Raw genomic sequence first — 21414 nt, forward strand, 5'->3', positions numbered from 1 at the left:
TATTTAATATGTGTTGTAGTCACAAGTCAAATTTTAAAAGTTGAATTCCACTGTTGGACTTTTGTGTGACACTTGTACGTACAGCCGATCCAGATTGCCCCGGAGGTCCTCGTGGTCCTGCTTCCCCCTTGAATAAAATCAAGTTTTACAAATTTTAGTTGAAACTTAAACCTGACAAAGTTCCAAACATGTGAATTACATCGGTTCGATAACCGATTTGTCAACTTGACCCACCCTTGTTCCTGAAACCATCCCAGCCAAACCAGAAGCCTTCTCATTGAAACCCGACGCCATTTGGGACAGAAGATTACCCTTTTGCAGCGAAAGAGAAACAAAATGAATGGTTAAACTAGACCGTCATTGGGTGTTTTGGATTATGATTAGTTGCCTAGCAATCAATCTTATGCCGAACAACTGGAGACGGTTAAATGTCTGGGACGGGACTAACTCCAGGAGCGGAGGGCTGTCCTGGGGGTCCTGGTTCTCCTGGATTTCCTGGTATACCAGGTTCTCCATCAAAACCTGGAGGTCCCTGGAATCCCTGCAGATTACATCAGACATTTTATAAAAAATCGTCAAAATACTGAATATTGCAATGAATCTTATTTTTGAGAACGGACCAGGAATTGCTAATGCTTTTGGCGAAGAATCTAATAATTCAAATTTTGATAACAAAGGTTCACACGTACCCGTCTACCCTTGAATCCCCTCGGCCCGGTTCTGCCCTGAGCTCCTGGAGGACCCTAGAATATAAAAATTCATAAAATGTTTAGGTGCAGTGTCAAATATCTCCATTTTCTGGTCAAAATTTCTGGAAAAATAAGGTTTAATTTGCTGATTTGTTCTTGTTTATGCTTTAATCATTTATAAAGGGAAAACTCACAGCGGGGCCTTGAGCTCCAGGGAGTCCCACCATCTGACAGATAAGATACATTAAATTTATATACAGTATATCTTAAAGCTTGTTTAGCTAAATATATTGTTTTTGTAACTTACATATGGGACATCACCGGGTTCTCCTTTCTGACCCTGTAGAGGAAACAAAGAAACATTTATTTTCATTTTCACATTTACTTATGTTTTAGACAATTTTTGTTATTTGATAGACAATTTGATAGATTGGGAAATACCTTAAAGCCCATCATTTCTTGGGGAGAAATGGGGAGAAAAAAAAAGAGTTTGTGATTTGCATTTGTACAAAAGCTACACATCAGCGAACCTCGGACTGAACAATGTCTGTAATTTCTAGCCATTAACAAATATTGTCACCTTCATCACTTATTAGAGAAGTCAGTCTTCCAGCCGTAGAGGATTCTCTATAGAATTAAAAATCTATGCTGTTTTCTTTAAATCGAAATAGTTCTAAATTATTTATGTTAAACAGTTTCTTCCAGTTGCTTGATTCATATGAGCGAACATGAATGAATTAAAATATGGAAGACTGATTCCATACGTGATGAAACTGTTGGATGTTACAGAATTGCAGGCTTGATTGAAAAAAAGGCATGTAAGCCATAATTTTATTATTATTATTATTATTATTATCTGGTAACAAGAAAATAATTATTTTGAATGAGGACATTGGGCTGGAAGTAGTATTTAGTATAATGTTAGTAAACTTTAAAAAGTTGAAAAGTTTGCAAGAAAGAGTGCATGAATTTTGCAGCTTGTCACATGTCACTATCCTCAAACTAAATATGAGTATGAGTGCTGTCAACATTATTTCTGTTTCATTTTGACAGTTTAAACTCTTTTAAACAACACACGACTCGTCCCCCCCTGCTATTCGAATAATCCCAACTATACTGCATTTTTTAATCCCAAACATTGAACACAATCATGACAACACTAAATAATGAAAAATGAATTGTTAAGCTAAACAAAGAATAGAAATATTGCAGGCAGGTTTATTTTTACCCCCCTTTCATCCATATTAGAAAAACATGTTCTTATAACACATCTGACACCAGTCATACCGGATTAAAAAAAATTATAAAAATTTGAGATGTAGTCGTGCGAGTTGCCGTGACAGGCCGGTGAGCCTCACCGATGGTGCTGCCGGCGCTGGCGAAGGTGTCGCACACAGGACAACACTCCCCCTCTGGAGTGACCGCCTTCTCGCAGTTGGATGGGACTTCACACTGAATTTCATCGCACACGGCGACACCGTTGTCACACATGCACACTTGACACGGTTGTTTTTTCCAGAGGTCCTTATGAAGGTAAACCTCCCCGTCCACTGTGCAGTTTTGCCCTTCTTCCCCAGCGACTGCAGAGGACGCAGAGGAAGACCAGACGATTTTCAATATGACAATTAATTCTTGAAGGGAATACACGATTGATTTAATATTTACCTGCGGTGGGGTCTGCGCTGGGTGAGGCATCAGATGGACTCAGACACACCGGGCAGCACTCGCCTTCGGGGGTCACGGTTTTCCGACAGCCGCCGAGGTCGACACACACCACGTCCTCACAAACTGTAATCCCCTTGTCGCACACGCAGATCGTGCACGGGTTGGGATTCCATATTTCCGTGTTGGCGTAGATCGTTCCGTTTTCTTTACAGCTATCTGTGTAAAACACAGATCCAGCAAAATTCAATTTGTATTCAACCGACACAAACTACAGGATAGGGCAAGATATGAGACATATAGGACTGTCTCAGAAAATTAGAATATTGTGATAAAGTTCTTTATTTTCTGTAATGCAATTAAAAACACAAAAAATACTTTTTCATGATATCCTAATATTTTGAGATGGGACTTTAGAGATGTAATACATAATCAGCAATATTAAAATAATAAAAGGCTTGCAATATTTCAGTTGACTTGTAATGAATCCAGAATGTATGACATTTTTGTTTTCGTAATTGCATTACAGAAGATAAAGAACTTTATCACAATATTCAAATTTTCTGAGACACTCCTGTGTAGTTGGAAATACATACACAAATACAAACTAGTTTAGAAGAAGGGAGCTGTCTGGTAAAATGAAAATCCTCATCCCTTATGTTATTGAACAGTGAGACTTTGAGTGTGGAGTTCTGGAAATAAAGGGGAACTTGCGGGTCGCCTCTTTAAGAATTGGGCGTCTCGATTTTCTTGTAGCTCACAGTATCAGAACTGTGTTTGAATGTTTTACCTGCAGCCTCACATACCATTGTTCTACTGACACACACACACACACACACACACACACACACACACACACACACACACACACACAGCATATCAAGGTGCTGAGGTTTCCCATTTCTGCAGTGAATCCCGTTCAGAGTGATGTCAGCCTGCAGTAGATTTAACGCATCATTATGGGAAAGAAACCAGCTGTTTATGTATCTATTTGGAGGCATCAGTAATGTTGTGGACGTTTTTCTGTAAAACCATATGATACGTCCCGGCGGTCGGCATGATGTCTGTTCCACAGATCATCATCTTCCCCCTAAATCTATATAAAGTTCTTTGTGTGTATAAAAACCATGAAGAACTGGAATACTATATTACTGGGTGTTTTATGGAAAATAAAATAGGTTTAAAAAAAACGCAAAGTTGCTGTGACCAAGAACTTCAAAATGTGTAGAACAAAAATGAATAACGGATTCATGCCTTTAAGTGCTAGAAAGGAATATTTAAAAATCAGCTGTGATATTCTATGACAGTATTTGACAGATAATATTGAATTATCATATAGTATAACATAAAGAACTTTAATAGTCTGTGCATTTACGTAGAGATAAAAAAGAATGATAAAAGTTAACATTAACTCCCAGATGCTAATTAGTTTAAAGCATTTATAGTACAGCCAGTGTGAAAATTTAAATTCCTTTAAGTTGTCAGAGGCCATGACACAAACAGACATGGATACTGAAATGCAATTTGGATACCAAGTTGGTCACAACCGTAAAGGATCGTCAACCAGCACTGACCCAAAGTATTGTTCTTCACTCCAGGAAACCACAGAGCTGACAAAGTTGTTATCCATTGAATTCACATGGATGGTGAGTTTTGGCTCACAAATGACCACCTACGTTTCAGCCCTGTCATTCACAACCCCAAGAAAACAACAAACAAATGTGGCTTCTTCGGTGTGAGAAAGTTAGCACTCACACACACACACACACACACACACACACACACACAGGCACAATGGCACACTCACGCAGGAGCTATCATTTCTTGTGTTTTGTTTAATTACACAGCTGTATGAAGGCATAGGGTCCTTGTTAATAAACTCTAAATAATCCATTGATCATCATGATAACAGGGTGGATGTGGGGAAAAATCTGATTAATTCAGCTGCCGACTACCAGCCATGCAGGAAGAACAAAGTTCCCTCTCGTAGGTCAACACGAAAAAAACATTGCGAACTGTCTTGCCGGATGTGGAATAAGTCTTCGTGACTTTACGACGATCATTACTCAAAATAACTGATGTAGAACCAGATCCACAGAACATCAACGGCAGTGATACAGGTCAGAGCCGGGGTTGGTAGTTTGTATAAAAAGGTGTCGCACAGTTATACACTGATTAAATATTTGATAATTAAATGGTGATTAAAACAAATTTAGCACTGGCAAACACTGGCAGGGTATATTTTTTTTCAAATCTGTCTATTTACGCTGGCAAAGCCAAAGCTGAGCTACCTCATTTTGACTAGCATTTTGGGTACGCTTATTTAATTTGAGTTGAATCACCTGTGATTCAAAACATAAAAATCAAAGAAAATCAATCTGTAAAAATGTATAAAATAAGGCGCATTTTCCAGACGTAGCCAGTAGGTCGTGTCTTTGGCCAGGCCAGTCAACTTTCTCTCCTCATTGCACGAGACTACACTTCAGATCATACAATATTAATTTTAAAGAAAACACAGTGCTGCAAGTTTGACTGTCAGTTTAACTGTTATATTCTATGCAGACAAAATATCCTGCATTGAATGAAGATTATCATTGTAAAATGAGCACAATCGAACGTTCCACTTTGCAGTTGATAAAAAAGGAAAGCATGCAGGCTGTGAAAATATCAAATTATTTTTCTTTCTCTGTAGCAGGTTTTGAAGAATTACTATCTAATCGCTCGCTGTCATTTAAAAAAAAAAAAAAAAAAAAACATTAAGCGATTTTAAGACGTTCTCTGATAGTATTATTGCCCTTCAATTGATTATTTCAGAAAGTCCAACAGCCTCCCAGAGGCTCGAGGGGATCGGGCTCCTCGGCAGCAGGGGCGAGACATAAACCATTCTACACGCCAATATAATCAACTAAATTACAAGCCATTAAGTTTGTGGGGGTTTTCCAAAGACCCAGAGCACCCGGACAGCTTTACGAACAGGAGAGAAGAGTTCTGCTCAGGCTGGAATAAAAGCATTTAATAAGCCAGAATGAATCAGTCTCAGTGACATCATCAGGTGCAGAATTAAGATTTTACAGAGGCTGTTTATTATTTATTTCAGTCTCATTTATCTATGGCGGCATCAACTTATTGTACTCTGTCTGTTTTCACAAATATCCTGCAGCTACATAATTCAGTTTGGGAAATGAATGTGGCAGCTGTGTGATATAAAAGCTATGATTATCTAATTTAAAAAAGATAAATCAAGACATTTTTAAAAAGAAAAATATAGTTAAATGCATGTGGGACTTTTTTTAGACCCCTGTAAAGTCAAGAGACTGCATCTCAACTGAAAAGAACATAATTATATTTTAATCAGCAGTTGAATGCAAAATCCCTTAATATCTCTCATTTTTCACTTTACTAGATAATCAACATGCATCAGATGTTTGAGACATGCGTCTACTTGTAGAGAATTTCTCGCTGAAAGCGATGAAGGTGACTAGACGGCGGCTGGATTGGAAATGATAAACGTGTCTCATTGCATCTCTCGACATGGGGACACCTATACTTTGTATTTAGCAAAACACGGTGTGCTGAATCGTGCAATTTTAGGAGCAGCAACTCTTAGAATTAAGACAAAGACAAAGAAATCCTGAAGTGCATTTTCTCTGTGAAAAGAATAATAATTGAAGTGGTTCATTATATAAAGTAAATTGTACATAGTGGCTTTTTAAGTTTTCATTATTCACAATGTTTGTGACTTTGTTGAAAATTTTCAACTTTTTGTGCCAAAGTAAAGATAATATTTTCAATATGAGGATGTTGAGGCTAACTTTTTAGAAATGTGTCTGTTTGGGTGTGATGAGAGAGTAAGTGAATGTCCCTTTGTCCCTATTTGTGGCCCTTTGATTGGTCGATAACGTGTCTAACGTGTGACAGCGGGGATAAATTCCGGCGTCCCTGCGACCTTGACTGCAGGATAAGCGGAATAGATAGTAAATAAATAATGTAGAAAATGTGATCATACATTGAAATGAGTTTTGAAACCCTCAGAGGCCAGGGGTCCGTCTTCCTCTCTCTCATCTGTCTGCTTTTTAAATGAATTTCACCGTTAAAATACATAAAAGAATAAGAAGCTTAAACCAAAATCTACGTTGATGATAAAGACCTCTTCATTAATCTGCCTTCGTCCCTGCAAATGGAAGAAATTTTGAGTGACGGGACATTTTTAGAAACCTTGTACATTACAACTTAGTACTGCTCCTTTTAAAATGTTTTAATCTCCTTTGTCTCTCGGCTTGTTAAAACAAGAAAACTATCAAGGCAAAAGTAAATATAGCCACCTGCTGCAGGCCATGTGAGCGTATTTCAGTGCAGGACGCCGGGTACTCATTATGTGGTGGAGCCTCTCCCTGCGCCAGAGACTCCTTTCAGAAGCAGCAGTTATTTCAGGGGAAACCGCCGTGGATCTATTATACGTTGGGTTTAGAGCAAACCTGTGGTTTGACTGTATTTAGGAGACGCCCAGAGGCCTCCTGCTAGGAAGCCGCCTCTCCCGGCGGAGCACGAAGGCAGCGGGTTGTTTAGGCTGTCCGATTCTCCAACTCAGCTCATCCAGGCCACCAAAGCGCAGGTGCCAGATTCCTGACCCCGGCTCTCACTAGAAAACACACAACTACCCACACACACATACAGAAATAGTTCCTATTTCTGTATGTGTGTGTGTTAAAAACGAACTGTACTATGTTATATTTTGTCCAAACCATGCAGATTTTTATCATTTGCCGATTGTTTCTTTGCAATATGAGGTGATTTCTTTCATTTCCAGTGATTTATTCCCGATTTTTGCTCATTTTTGAGGTACTTTCTAAGGGATTTTGGTGATTGCTTCTTCTTTTCTTGAAGGCTCCTCCCTTCAAGGGTGGCTACGTTCAATCACCTGTCTGTCCCTTCTGCATCCTCTGACTCTGAACTGGACATTTAACAATAATTTGCTCATGGCACTCTCATTATTGGAAAGTAATCAATGAAAGCAGTTAAAAATGTGTGTATTTTTATATAAATGTGTTCTAGGGAAATTGCGGTTTAGACATGAGTTTTATTATCAGTTTTGAACATTTCTTCCGAGTACTCTGGGAGGACTGAGACAGGATAAAAGATGTAGGAATGTTTGCTGCAACCCTACAATCAGAAAATTTTGAAGGTTTAGGCCAACTGACCGATTTAGCGCTGGTCTTTAAGGAGACACGTTACAGTGCAGCATGCGTGTAATTATCATGACTAACTCTCGGATTCTTTTAAAGTGGGCTGAATCACTGCTCTCTGACCTTGTGGTTTGCAGACGCCCTGACCTCCTCCACTCAGGTTTATTATTAAGCAGTATTCATCCCACATTATTTGGGTTCTGTGGAACAGGAGACATTATTTGGTCACCTGGTAGAGTCCCAGGTCTCTTTAAAATGATAGGTCTAAAAGGGGGATCCTGGCTGTCGCTGATATTCATAATAGAATTAGATCTATAACAGGGAGAAATGTCTAAAATCATACGTAAATTAAAGCCCTCCTGACAAACTGATTTTCTTGTTTTTTTTCTTTTTGGTTGCAGCTGTTTGCAGGCTGGAGAAACATACTCATATGATGGAACTGAGCCGATGGAACTGAAATTTTCATTTGTCTTACACCGTGTCTTAACAAAACTTTGAATATTGACAATGTGGTTGACATGCGGGGGAATATAGAAGCACTGCTATTGGAATGGACTGCTTACAAATAGCATACAATACAAATAGCAAATACAAGTCATGTTTCACCAATCTTATACCCTCCGTACATATAAAATGACAGAATGTAGGCCGAAGAGTGCTGAGGAGTTTATTCTAGGTGGCTTAGAAATGAGTCCATTACCAGATTTGCAATGATTTCCTTGTAAGACAGTCTTATCTCGCCATTTTCAAATATAATCAGTTGCTGATAGCGTTTGTGAGACAAAATAATTATCTTCATCATGGCTGTGGTTTGGTGGGTTGTGAAATAGGAGAGACCCTAACCCCAGCCCAGCAATCGATCATAAATTGGGAATGAAAATCATAGATTATTGAATATTTATCATTAATTAATTAAACTACAGGAAAATCCAAGGCCCCTCAAATCAGTCTCAGTGGGAGCAGGCAGGTAGAAGGACATTCTATGAAAGAAGCTACTTTGAAATAAGCCTTTTTTATTAGAATTACATGGAAAAACACTTATTTTTTTGGGCTAATGTTGTTCCTTGACTAGCATGAAAATCTGGAAAAAAATCAATTGAGTTCCAAATTGTTTCATTGAAGAATTTACTCAATTAGCTGCTTTTTTAAACATGTTGCAGGTGAATCTTCATTTTTCAAGCAAAAAATCTTCAATTTTTTTCGGTTTGCACTTTGTTTTTTCCTGAACTTACCAACATATTCACGAGCAAAGAAGAACACACTGTCATTTTAAGTTGCAGCTCCCGGCCAGGGTCACTTTCCACAAAACAAAAATGCCTGTCTTCAAACTTAAACTATAATTGAGCTTTCACTTCATTTCTCAGCCTTTCGCATTGAGAAAAATAGCATTTCACATTTCTTGGCACCGACTCATTATACCCTTCAGCGGAGAGGGCTGAGCTCTCTGGGGTTTGAGCATTATCAAATGTAAAGTTTATGTCAGGACATTTATTGCTGTATAATGAGGAAAGATTAAGTGTTATGTTGTGTATAAACGTTCAGAATGCCGCTGCTTAAAATAAGAATTAAGAATAAATGATAGATATTTTTCATCATATTTACAATTCTCCAAACTGTGTCAAGGCTTTAACGGCTTTTTACAGATATCAGTCAAACGATAGAATTTTCTGAATTAGCCTCCTGTGGCTAATGATCGAGAACTAATGCTCATTATGAAATTTGTTTTGTTTTCAACTTGCTTTTTAAACTTCTGAATAACAATGAAAGGAAAAGTAATTAAAAAAACAGGTTCTCTAAAGAGATATCAGATACCTTCTATCATGAAATGACATTAAATAAAAAAATATATATATATTTATAAACTACTTGGTATGGTTTGCCAATGTATTTGTGCTGCTTTTAAACATAGAATGTCATTAATTAAAACCTCACACATACAATTACCTTTCTACGACAGAAAAGGAAGAAAAATTTGGATGTGGACGTTTAAAAATGTCATCTTCGACCAATGGAAACACTGTTAACATTTTTTAGGATAAATTATCAACTGCTGAATTGATCAAGATTATAATCAATCTACTTTTTTACCTTCAGAATCACACTCACAATCAATAAATATATTATTGATCCCCCAGGGGAAAATTGTGTTTTTCTGAAAGCAGCTCCTGCTACAGTGTAAAGTGGGGAAGAATCAAAATAGAACTCTACATATAAAAATACAAAATGAAATAGCGGATAATAAAAAATACAAATCAAATAAAAAACTGTCAAGATTGAAATAAATAAATAAAAATAAAGTTAAAGGTATATACATGTGTATTTACAAGTACATGTACATGATTACATGTTGTATTTATAATTACATTTTCCTCATATTTAAGGATTATGTAGCTTCATAATGTTTTTGAATTATTGTGTCCTAAATTTGATATGCTCATGTAAATTACATCGCCTGTAAATTCGACCAAAGTACGTTGTGTTTTATACAGTGTGTGATTCTCCATTCTTTGCAGTATAAGGATACATTTATATGTATTTGAGTGCAACAGTGTTTTATCCTGTGGATCAAACACCCCACACACCTGTCAATCACAGATGGAAAAACAGCTTCAGTCATGGAAACAGCTGCAAATATTTTACTTTGAGCGAGTAGGTAACCCACCTCGAGCGTGAGTTAAAATGTTCTTTGTGCAAAATGAACACTTCATTGGAGGTCAACTTGGATGAGAGTGATATTTGGTCCTTTCACTTTGGGTGTGTCATGTCTGACTCCGGCCAGAAGTCTGACCAAAATTAGTGGCCTGCTTTTGTCCGTCCCATCCACCAGGCCACATCATTATAGCCATGGCGCTCAAAACCCCGTCATTCAGTGTCAACCCTCGAACTGAAATAACCGTGCGTTCTTTGGTGCCCGTACAATGCAGGATAAGGGTGGTATTTTGAATTTGACATCTCATCCACCGGGATTCTTCTTTTAAGCAGAATGAGGCTCGGTCGTGACCCCTCTTGACGAATCTTTGAATTTAAGCTTTTGTTTCAACAAGTGGTGCTCATTCCTCTTTGAAGAGACTCGTAATTAACTGTTCATCCATTTTCTATTTTTCAGCAAAAAACACTTGAAATTTAAAATGTTCTTTCTAGCAAATTCCTCATCTTGGATGTTCTGAATAACCTTGAAGCTCCACCCACCGTAGGGATAAAGCTTGGGGCTAAAATGGCTCTATAAAGTTCTTTTTCTGGATTTTTATTAATAAGTAGCTGCATTGGCATTTCAATTTTTTACAATAATCCTGGATAAAATTTATTACAACTTACAAATATCCATCCTCACTTTCTCTGTGCTTAACTCAGGCCTTATCCTTTTTATGTGACTTTTATTCACTTTTTACGCCAGGAGGAAATCCTATTCAAAGCTTTTATCATGATATAATAATATAATGTCAATCGTCTGTATTAAATAAGATGTTACTTCCTGTATTTTCTTTTGCCGTGCTTATTTTTATTTTTAATTGTTATTTCGATCCCTGATTGCCTTCTATGGCCATGACATTGGTTATAAACATTGCCCCATGCAAATGAAAATCTAATTTTCTATTCATTGATACCAATACAGGGCACATAAAGGACAATAAACGACTAAAGGTTTTCTTGTATGACAAGGAAAGTAATGCACATTTGAAAACAATATTTATATATTGGGATGTTTATACTATAAATAGAAGATTTATGGTTGTTGTGAAAAAGGACATAAAGTTAATTAGTATAAGAGAAGAGAATGCAGAGAGGGTGAGATGGAGGCAGATGATTGGCTGTGATGGAAAGAGGCAAAAGGAAAAAAAGGAGAAGATGTTTAAACTATAATATCCAATTACAATTACGCAATCACAATGAATTTCAAATAGAGTGCTCCTCAATGGAGACACCCTGGGGCTGCAAATTGTGGATCCTGACCTGGCCGTGATCTTGATGAATCCATTTCCTGGTCTGGCAGTGACTTTTAATAAAATACAAATTTCAGTTGCACAAGTAATCTATTTTAATTGAAACGTGAATTGCAGGCCGGTGGAGGAGTCAGAGCTACTTATCTCATTGCCCATTTTTAATGGTGTCCTGTAACTTTTGACTTCCTTCCAGATGTTTTTTGTATCAGCATGAAAAAACACCCCTTATCTTCACCTTGTGGTTTGTAACAGCTTCATGAACAGCAAATTTGGGTTTTATGAAGCTAAAATTAGCTCTCTGGTCATGGTTGTGGCAGGGTTTTAACTCTAAGTTCCACAAACCACAAAACCAGAGCACTGGAAGACCGGGGTGGGTAAGAAGAATTTAACAAAATAAACCAAAACAGGTAAATGAGTAACTTCCCAAAGCAGCACCAAGAAAAATGAATCCTAAAAATAGAAGGAGGCTGTGTAAGAAAGGGGGAAAAGCAAGGTAACATTAAAAACAAAGACCCAATCTTCTTTGGAAAAAGATATGGAGGAAAAATAATTTAAAAAAGCAAAAAAATATATATATATATATTAATATTGAATAAAAATGCAAAAAAAAAAATATATATATTAATGTTGAACACGCTTTCATAGTGTTTAGTGTTCCTGAGTAAAAATTAGTCAACAACAATTCCAGGTTAATGGACCTTCCTGACCCACTAAAACCGCATCTCTGACCTTTTCCGCTCTGTTTTCACTGATTCCACTCACACATACTGGATATGGCAACAGAAAATAATCCACGGGCGTCACTCACCTATGCTGATATCTTCTTGGCAGGTGACAGTGATCACCTGGGCCAGCGCGAAGGCCAGGCACACAGTAATCCTACGATACAGTGAGGGCCCCATGTCTGACTGCCAGCCGGGCAGCGTCCACTAGAAATCGATTGAGTCCGGTCCCGACTACAGCATCCAGGCCAAGAGGGCCAGAATATCCCTGAGAGGAACAGGCTCCTGGATGTGCAGCGCTCGCTAGGAGCTGAAACAAGCGCCCTCCTTCATTCACTCTCCTCCTCTCTCATCATGCTTTGCTTTGATTCCAAGGCCAACCTCCTCCTCCTCGTCCTCCTCCTCGTCCTCCGAGATGCGACTAATTAAAGGACGCACAAGAACGCTCCAACCAGCGGCTGATGAAAGGAAATGATGCCGTACAGGGATTAGAGAAAGAGCTTATTTTTGCAAGGGAGTCACTCTTCAGGGAAAAATGTCGACATTCTTTTAAACCTGTGTGACCTTTCCGCTGATCTGCTTTGTGGATGACTTCAACAGTTATGATGTTACACATTTGCTGATAAAGAATTTATTTTGGCTTTTTTTCTTTTTCTCCAGGCTTTTATTTAACTACAAAAATGATATTTGTTGATTTTATGAAATATTGAACCGCTGGTGTTTATTTGGTTTTATTTTCACTTTCATTCACAATTTAAGGACAAATTCTTCATTACTCAAGATAAAAAGAGTCAATAAAAAAAAAAAAATACATCAGTGTGAGATTATAACAGTCAATGTAAAAGGCCTGATTTGATGAATTTAAATTGACCGACATATTTGGTCTGACTGAACAGTTAACCATGTTAACCATCCATTTTACATATTGTCACTTTCTTTTCTTTTCTTTTCTTTTCTTTTCTTTTCTTTTCTTTTCTTTTCTTTTCTTTTCTTTTCTTTTCTTTTCTTTTCTTTTCTTGTCTTTTCTTTTCTTTTCTTTCCTTTTCTTTTCTTTTTTGACCAAAATATTTTTGCTTCAATCAAATTCTTAATCAAAATATGGCTTAGTTTTTTTTGTGGTTTTTGAAAAACTTGAAAATTAGATGATTATTTTAAGAAGGTGATATGATTTGTTTTCCAGGAGAAAACTCTGCCACTTCAAGCGGACCCATGATCCCTGACGTAGAACCTAAACACATACATTGCAATATTTCATGTCCCAAAAAAGAATAAGGATAATAGTATGCTTTTTTTTGGTATTTACTGAAAGAACGTATTCTCTCAGTGGACGCAGGGTGACGAACACATGGTAAGAGAATGACGTTCTGCACGGATTATAAAATTATAAATCTGGTTACCTTCAACATGCAGCTAAACTGTGAGATTTTTATATTTTTACTGTTTATCCCTAAACATGCATCAGTTGGTCAGACTAGGTTGGACACAACAGCTGCCCCCATTCATTTATTTTGATTTAGTAAAGCTGCATTAACTGACTATTTTAAATGGGAAAAATTACATCTTCATTTTATTTGTTTTCTATTTATACTTCTCTATTACATTACACACAAGACTTTTATTTTGCATTTTTCTTTTTCTTTCCTGTTTATTTTCATCCCTCTAATGTTTATGCTCAAATTCAATGAAGACCAAACTCAACAAATTCCACCAACAAATATAGATCTAAATATCGCATTCAGTTACAAATTTGAAATTCAAATGTGACTTGAAATTTTAGTTTCCGTGTGAAACATTTAGCATTTAGACACGTGTGGCTGATCATTAAAGAAAATGAAAAAAAATAAAAAAGCCACTGAGGTTTGACCTGCAGCAAGTTAACAGGTTCAAAGTTTTTAATGGTCTGATCTGGTGAATCCGAGTGAAATCTGAGGGATCTCTTCAGGTCACTTGAATCAACTGAGAATAGACTCAGTAGAAACATACAAGAGTTATTCCAGACATTTTCAAAGTCAACATAGCGAAACATGTCTTTGTGTCAATTGCAGCATGTTTCTACTTTCTGAAATTACAGGCTGAAATGCAAAGAAACTATTACTGACACAGTTTCTGCGGTGAAATGTGGCATTTAGCTTCTTGGCTATTTATTGCCGAGTAGACTAGACAGTAGCCGACTGAGACCACAAAAAAGAGAGAGAAAGAGAGAGAGGGAGATTCTGCTGGACACACACACACACACAAGCCACCAGTAAAAGAGATGGATTGGATTCAAACTTTAAAAAAAGATCAACTGCAGAAACATGAAGTCCGGCAAAAAAAAAAACCACAGGAACATCCCATGAAATAATAAAGCAGTTCTTCGGAGTGCGAGGCTTCTGCCGTGCACAGATGTCCCGTGAGGTAAAGAGAACGTGGATCTTGTGTTTCACACTGGCATCTTCAGTGTGGCAGAGCTGAATGAAAGAGTTTCACACTATTTAGCTTCTATTTTATTGATTTTCTGACTTTTTCCACTGACCGCAGATTTCTGCAAGTCACATTGACCAACTTCGATGTTACTTTTGGTTTGTCTTGTTTTTTTTTGATTTCTCCAAGCTTTTGAGGTTTGGTATTAATTAAATAAGCAGTATTCAATTTCCTAATCCATGAATATATTTGTCACATTAAAGTATAGCTAACGTCCTTCAACTGAAGTTGCAGGGACTTATATGTAGAACTCAAGCCCTACCCTTATAGGTATCCCCAAATTTATATGTTTTACATGTTTTTAATTGCAAATTTTGTACAAAATTTCCATCAAAATGTCACATTCATACAATATAATGAGTGGACAACTCATATCGGACTCTTTGTCACAAGACATGAAGGAATAGTATAATGTTGTGACAAGAAATTTCAAATGTTAAAATATGAATATTCCCTTTAAGAATCATGTGTATCAATTTCTCAAGTAAAGGATTTCATGTCAACACATTTTTAGTCCATCTATCGAACAATGTTTATGTTTTGAGGGAAAAAAAATCATGTTACGAAGAAACATTTTGTTAAAACCATTTCATTGCATTACAAAATGAATAACAATTATCAATTATATCTGGTAGAATGCTGAAAGATTTGAAACAAAAGTGAAAAATGTGCGACGTCAGCTCCTGTCAGCTTCTCCTACAATTTGTTTTTCCAACAGAATGGTCATGTGACAGGAGGTTACAGGTTGGAAGTGACATATCAGGTTGACACAGATGTATCACCTTACAGGGCACCTGGATTATTGAACACTTGCGAAGTCAGAGAGAAGACCGTTGAAGAAGTTCACCCACTGAGGTGAGAGAAAGACAGACAGAGATCAAGAGACAAACATAACATGTTTGCAGCTGCTACCAAGAACTTTGTAAAGCAGGTGGGAGACACCGGGAGGCTGATCCCCGTCCCGAGCCTGAGCGAGGCCGACCGCTACCAGCCGCTCAGCCTGGTCACCCGGAAGAGGAAAAGACATTTCTGGAAGAAGAGCAAGTACGCCTCGACCCCTTTTTCCCTGAAGGACATCCTGGTGGGGGAGAAGGAGATCGCAGCAGGTGACCAACGGATTTGCGGATGTGCATTTAATTGGTTTTAGGGTTTGAGAGGGGTGATGCCGGGATTTGTTTTGTCACAAAAAAAGGTGAATGTTTGTATTAAACAACCGTATGAATGCATTCACGTTCATCGCGGCCTTTTGAAAAATAAGGAGTCCAATTTTTATACAGGAAAAACAATGTCATATGGAATATTTTGCTTGATAATATGTTGTGTTGGACTTCGGTCTTATTATTCACCTATAATCATTCATTTGAACTCACATGATTGGGCTCCGTTTGTTTCAATTTATTTTTCTTTAAATCACAGAAAAAGTTATTGATTTATGGCTCTTCACATAGTAAGATGATGAAAACAGCAACTGAATCTTCTGTTTAGGGAAATAAAACATTTATTCTCATTCCGACAGTGATTTTACATGAATGGACATATTATAGCTTTAACTTCATCTTGATAATATTTCTAAAACATAAAGTAAATCTTTCGTAGAAACATACTTAGGTCTCTCAAAGCAATATTAACAATACTTCCCGGAGATTTTTATGCAGTTTTTAGATTTGTTTCTGTTCCTCACATGTCTCCTTTGGGAGTGTATTAGAAATTTGAATTTTGCACGTTGGATCGAAAAAAACTGAAAATTGAAAAAAAAATGTAAAAACAAGCAGATGATATCTTGACTCACTTCTTCCATTATTTCACACCGGTATTATCAGATTTATTACAGAAATTAGTACAAATTTAGCAATAGTTTCAGCAATCCTAGCAATAGTTTATATACATCGATATATATGTATCTCCTACAGCCACATGAACATTTTAATGAAAATTTTGGTCTCATTCGTGCAGGTGTCTCTTCTTATCAGCTGCTCAACTACGAGGACAAATCAGACGTGGCCCTTAATGGTCGCCTGGGCAACCATATCATCAATGATGTGGGCTTCAACATTAGTGGCTCCGATTCAGTAGCCGTCAAAGCCTCCTTTGGCATCGTGACCAAACACGAGCTTGAAGTTCCCACGTTACTGCGAGAACTCAACTCCAGGTATCACGACACGGCCGTCCACCGGGTGGCTGCTGTCTCCGTGTCATTGCCATTAGATCGTTTACATCGGGGGCAGCCGCGTGTGATGAATATTGGTGATGAATATCAAATATTTATTTGCCTCTCCAAAGGGTGTAAAATGTGCCAGCTCCTTTATGGTAGGGATGTGGGCCAACTAGGTGATTTTTAAATAATTAAAAACACTTAAGTAGTGATGCAATGTTAGTGAGGAGTGTTTAACCTTAAGTGGAAAAATTGGGAGAAAAGTATTTATATTATTGTTCCTCCAAGTATTTTTCTTATGAAGCCTTTTTTGCTCAGTTGTACTTCAATTTTCAAGCAAACACAATCTGTTTATTTCAGGACATGGCAAAAACGGGCAAACTGTGACACATAAAAATCAGATGTAAATCTGCTGAAAAGCTGAAAGATTCCAACATATTTAGAGATCTAAAAAAAAACAAATGAAATTCGTATTTTCAAAGTTAAATAAAAATATGTGCTTCTTGCACAAATAATATTGGCTAGATATTGAAATCAAAAAATTGTATTGTATGCAAACACTACTGGAGGTCAAACACCTTCATAAAAACGCTTTTCTGAGGTGACCCCGAAACATTTGTGAAACATTTTCTCAAATTTACAAAAATATCCAGAAAATTGGGATTCAAGTTTGACCTCCAACGTGTTAAGCAAAAAGAAATGTGAGAAGAGGGTTTTCCATGAGGATGAATAAATAATGCTGTTATTCTGACACTTGTAAAAAAAAAACACAAGGAGTGGCGTGTAACAGCAGAAAACACACGGGTCATCCCCCAGGAAGACACATCCACAGACGTCTTTGCAGGATATGCTGTGTCTCGCTGTGTCTTTCAGGAAAGTGGACCTGGACCACTGCCTGGTCCGTCAGTCCAGGGGCAGCAGGCGGAGTATTCTCTGCGTTGTTGTGGAGAGCATCCGCACCACCCGCCAGTGCTCTCTCACCGTCCACGCCGGCATGAGAGGAACCACCATGAGGGTAAAACACAAGTAACAATGATGTTGAGGGAATCCACAAATCCCTCTGACAAACACAAAACCAGGAACAGATCAGTTTCTGAATTTGGACCCAAGGACAACAATTTTAGATCATTTTGTTTAAATCTACATATTTGAGATTTATTGTATTGTTGATGAATTATTTCAGTACTTCATTTACCTGCGCAATAGCCCGTGTATACTTTAAAAACAATCTGAAAATGTCCTGGGTCAAGAAAAAAAAAAAAAAAGAGGTTAGACAAAACTCACCTCAACATAAAAGTAGGTCAGACTTAATGCACAATTTGCAGGAAATTTAACACTGACAAGAAATTGAACAAACAGTTGATTGTGATAATTAAATTCTGTAAATCATCAATACATTATCAAGGGATTAAGTAAATAAAGACTTGCAAGAGGTTAGTTAATAGAATAACATGCGATCAGAGATGAATCAATGCTTCCAATTAAACTTGGAAATCAAGCACAAAGAAAGCCAGGGTGTGATAAAAGTGAGGGGAATAAAGTATAAATACAAGGGTATAAAAACTATTGATGACAAATTGCATTAATCATCCTTAATTAGAATTTTTTTTAAGCCTCAAATCCTTATTGATCCAACCACCTTCCACTCAAATCCTCTCTTTCTAACGGACCGATGGAGGGATTTGTTCTGTCCGATAGTTTCAGATCGACGATGGCAGAAATCCAAAGGGTCGAGACAAAGCCATCGTCATCCCGGCCCACACCACCATCGCCTACAGCATCTGTGAGCTGTTTGTTCGGCTGGATGGGCGTCTGGGTAGGAACGCTGAATTCAGCTTTCCTTGTATTTTGCCTTCTTCATTTCCAAGTCGAACAGCAAAGACGCCCTAACATACATGTAATGAAATTAACAATCACTCCACATGAAAAAGGCCTCATCGCCCAAGATTTTTGGCAAACTCCACACGGCGCGTTCTTTTCTTTTATGAAAGTTGTTGCACCACAATTGTCCACCACTAACTCTAAATTGTTTTTTTTTTTCTTTGTTATGGTGACAGCTGGTCACACGACTTTGCCAGTTAGTCTTAAACCGGGGGTTTACCGTTTGAAATATTCACCTCGGTCTCACAGGGCACTACATTGATTTTAATGTCCTGCATTCAAAAGTGCCTCCAGTTATGACGTGAAAGATAGAAAAAAATCGACATGACTTTCCTTAGAAATACAAACATAGGAAGCACTGCAATGTGGCAGAAGAATGGGGCTTATTCAAGAAGTGGAATCCGAACCCTCAAGTTTACCATTTTGGCTTTTAGACCGTATTTGGATGATATGGCCGGGCTCGGGGGAGAGCAAAAGGAGAATCAGACTGAAACACAAGTTTCCATGGATTCAGCTGTTGATCACAAAGAAGCCGCACCCTTAATATAGTTATCCTGCTTCATCATCTATTTCACTGTAAACTGTACCACGGCTTAATCATTAAGATGATCGTGGTCAAGGCCTATGCAAGAAAACTTTGATCGGGTTGGGTCATCCTGACCGAGGACTCCACCTGCTGGTCTTGCAGTTTTATTGTTCTAAAGGCGGATCCGCCTAACTCATCTTTATTTAGCTTCCCTCTGGCTTCAAACACACCCTTGAGAGCCTCATCGGGCACTGGGGTGCAGCCGCTCCGCAGTCCTCTGGACACAAACCAATGAGGAGGGAGTGGTTTGAAATAGATATGTTTCTGAGACAGGAACTAAAATAAAGAATGTTCAGTAGATAAGATAAGATAAGATAAGATAAGATAAGATAAGATAAGAAAAGATAAGATAAGATAAGATAAGAAAAGATAAGATAAGATAAGATAAGATAAGATAAGATAAGATAAGATAAGATAAGATAAGATAAGATAAGATATCACAGCTGCACAACTATAACACGAAATATAAATATAAATAATTCGTTTTACCCGACTGCCATCATAAACCTCTTAAACAGCTGACACTCATTCTTCTTACACCTGCACTTTGTGAGCTGCACTCAAATGTCTTGCTGCGCCGCCACTGTTCTATTGCACTATTCATATTCGTATCTATAATCATATCTATAACAATGTTTACACTCTTCCTCGCGGCACATATCCAAATGCACTGCGGACAGCAAAGTAGGAATTTCACTGTGCCGGGAAACATGTTTTTACACTGCACACGTGACAATAAACACTTGGACATCTTGAAATTAAAGAGACAATTAAAAGGACGAAGACAACAACAAGGATAAAAATAGATAACAGAATGACAAGAGACATTTAACCTATAAGAGAGGTCATTGCATTTCTGTGGACTCCCACTTTGGAAAGTAAGGAGTCAACAGCAGTCAATGGTAGGGATAATTCTTAAAGAAACCTTTGTACTTCGGGAAAGTGGAAGTTTCTGTATAAAAACTGTGAAAATAAGTAATAAGTTAAAAAAAAAAACACCCTGCTGATCCATTTGTCGAGTAGGTGAGGTCACATGTCTCTCAGGTCTCTGAGCATATTTATAGGAAATGAACACGAGCAAACATCCCACTTATTTTCTCATCGTTCTGCCTCAGACATTTGTGTGGCTCCAGAGTCGCGAGGGGGTTTCGAGCGGGAGCAGATCAGGGAGCAGCTCGGCGGTTTCATCGGTCGCTTCTCTGTGGGTCGACTGCGCCGCTTCCTGTCTGGGATCATTTATGGAAACCCCTTCAGAGCAGGTACAGATATAACCTTCAGGAAGTAACATACAATATAACCTTTCACCAAACCCCGAACATTTCCCCCCACGGCCGCTGCAGACGACAGAACGTTTGAGGAACTCACGCATACCGACACGTACGTGGACGACATGGTGACAGACTACTACGAGAAAGCCGCCAGCATGACTGATGTATCCACCGCCTACCTGAGGGAAAGCTCACACACACGAGTCAACCTCCTCAAGCACAACATCCCCAAGGGTCCGTGTGCTCTGTGTGGAATGGGCAGCCAGAGGAGAGAGACGGTCTACGGCTGCCTGGAGTGCTCCACCGGGGGCCATAAATATGTCCGGCTGCATGCCGTGCCCTGTTTTGACCTCTGGCACAAAACGCTGAGGTGAAAAACTGAAGCTGTGACAGTGAATGAATCCATCACGCCAACATAATCACTTCAGCAGCAGCCAAACACCTCAGTAAAAGAAAGTCACTGTCATTTTTGGCATTATTGGTGAGTGCAATGTATATACTGCCGGTGTCCACTTTCAGTCAGTGGGCAACTGTGTAAGGCAGGAGTGGGCAAACTTTTTGGCTCAGGGGCCCTGTTGACTTTTAAAATTTGAAAGACGGGCCGGGTCAGCACAAGATACGATACATATTCCTCAGAAATTTTTCTGAACATTATCTGACATTTGCTTGGAGAATAAAACCAGCTTGGTTTTGAAGACTCTTGACGTTTGCTTGCATTTCATGCACAAACCGTTTTTTCCCTTTTCGCTTCTCGTCCAGCTCATTCATGTGTGTCAGTATGTCCATAATAAAGGCTAAATCACGAAGCCAATCTGTGTCATTCAGCTCAGGAAAATTATCAAGTAGCTCCAAAAATGAAATAATCTC

General features: G+C 38.1%; 2 protein-coding genes across 2 annotated transcripts in view; one reads left to right on the forward strand and one right to left on the reverse strand.

Annotated features, from left to right (window-relative positions):
• LOC147233532 (uncharacterized) overlaps nucleotides 1-12420 on the reverse strand; it is a 32371-nt gene extending 19951 nt beyond the window's left edge. The window contains exons 1-10 of the mRNA XM_086148444.1: nucleotides 12284-12420; nucleotides 2355-2570; nucleotides 2048-2269; nucleotides 1131-1147; nucleotides 997-1029; nucleotides 884-916; nucleotides 690-743; nucleotides 449-541; nucleotides 235-312; nucleotides 83-127 (exon numbers count right to left, since the gene is read on the reverse strand). Coding sequence (XP_086004570.1) covers nucleotides 83-127; nucleotides 235-312; nucleotides 449-541; nucleotides 690-743; nucleotides 884-916; nucleotides 997-1029; nucleotides 1131-1147; nucleotides 2048-2269; nucleotides 2355-2570; nucleotides 12284-12377 — 885 coding nt within the window. The 5' untranslated portion in view covers nucleotides 12378-12420. The remainder of the gene's footprint in view (nucleotides 1-82; nucleotides 128-234; nucleotides 313-448; nucleotides 542-689; nucleotides 744-883; nucleotides 917-996; nucleotides 1030-1130; nucleotides 1148-2047; nucleotides 2270-2354; nucleotides 2571-12283) is intronic.
• A 3135-nt stretch (nucleotides 12421-15555) lies between these two features.
• Nucleotides 15556-21192, forward strand: pjvk (pejvakin). The gene is made up of 6 exons (XM_086147511.1): nucleotides 15556-15766; nucleotides 16614-16809; nucleotides 17686-17827; nucleotides 18511-18628; nucleotides 20395-20538; nucleotides 20620-21192. The coding sequence occupies exons 1-6, from the start codon at nucleotides 15556-15558 to the stop codon at nucleotides 20919-20921; spliced, it is 1113 nt and encodes a 370-aa protein (XP_086003637.1). The 3' UTR covers nucleotides 20922-21192.
• Nucleotides 21193-21414: the final 222 nt, after the last annotated feature.

Source organism: Fistularia commersonii, chromosome 6 (genome assembly GCF_037954325.1).
Source record: "Fistularia commersonii isolate RoL2024-O1a breed Wild chromosome 6, RoL_Fcom_v1.0, whole genome shotgun sequence".
In the NCBI taxonomy this organism is placed as follows: Eukaryota; Metazoa; Chordata; class Actinopteri; order Syngnathiformes; family Fistulariidae; genus Fistularia; species Fistularia commersonii.

Bases quoted from the DNA above. Each gene is read 5' to 3' on its own strand.
- pjvk (XM_086147511.1), top strand. From the start codon at position 15,556: ATGTTTGCAGCTGCTACCAAGAACTTTGTAAAGCAGGTGGGAGACACC. The intron at 17,828-18,510 runs GTAAAACACAAG...TCTGTCCGATAG, and splicing joins TGAGAGGAACCACCATGAGG to TTTCAGATCGACGATGGCAG. The intron at 18,629-20,394 runs GTAGGAACGCTG...GTTCTGCCTCAG, and splicing joins TCGGCTGGATGGGCGTCTGG to ACATTTGTGTGGCTCCAGAG.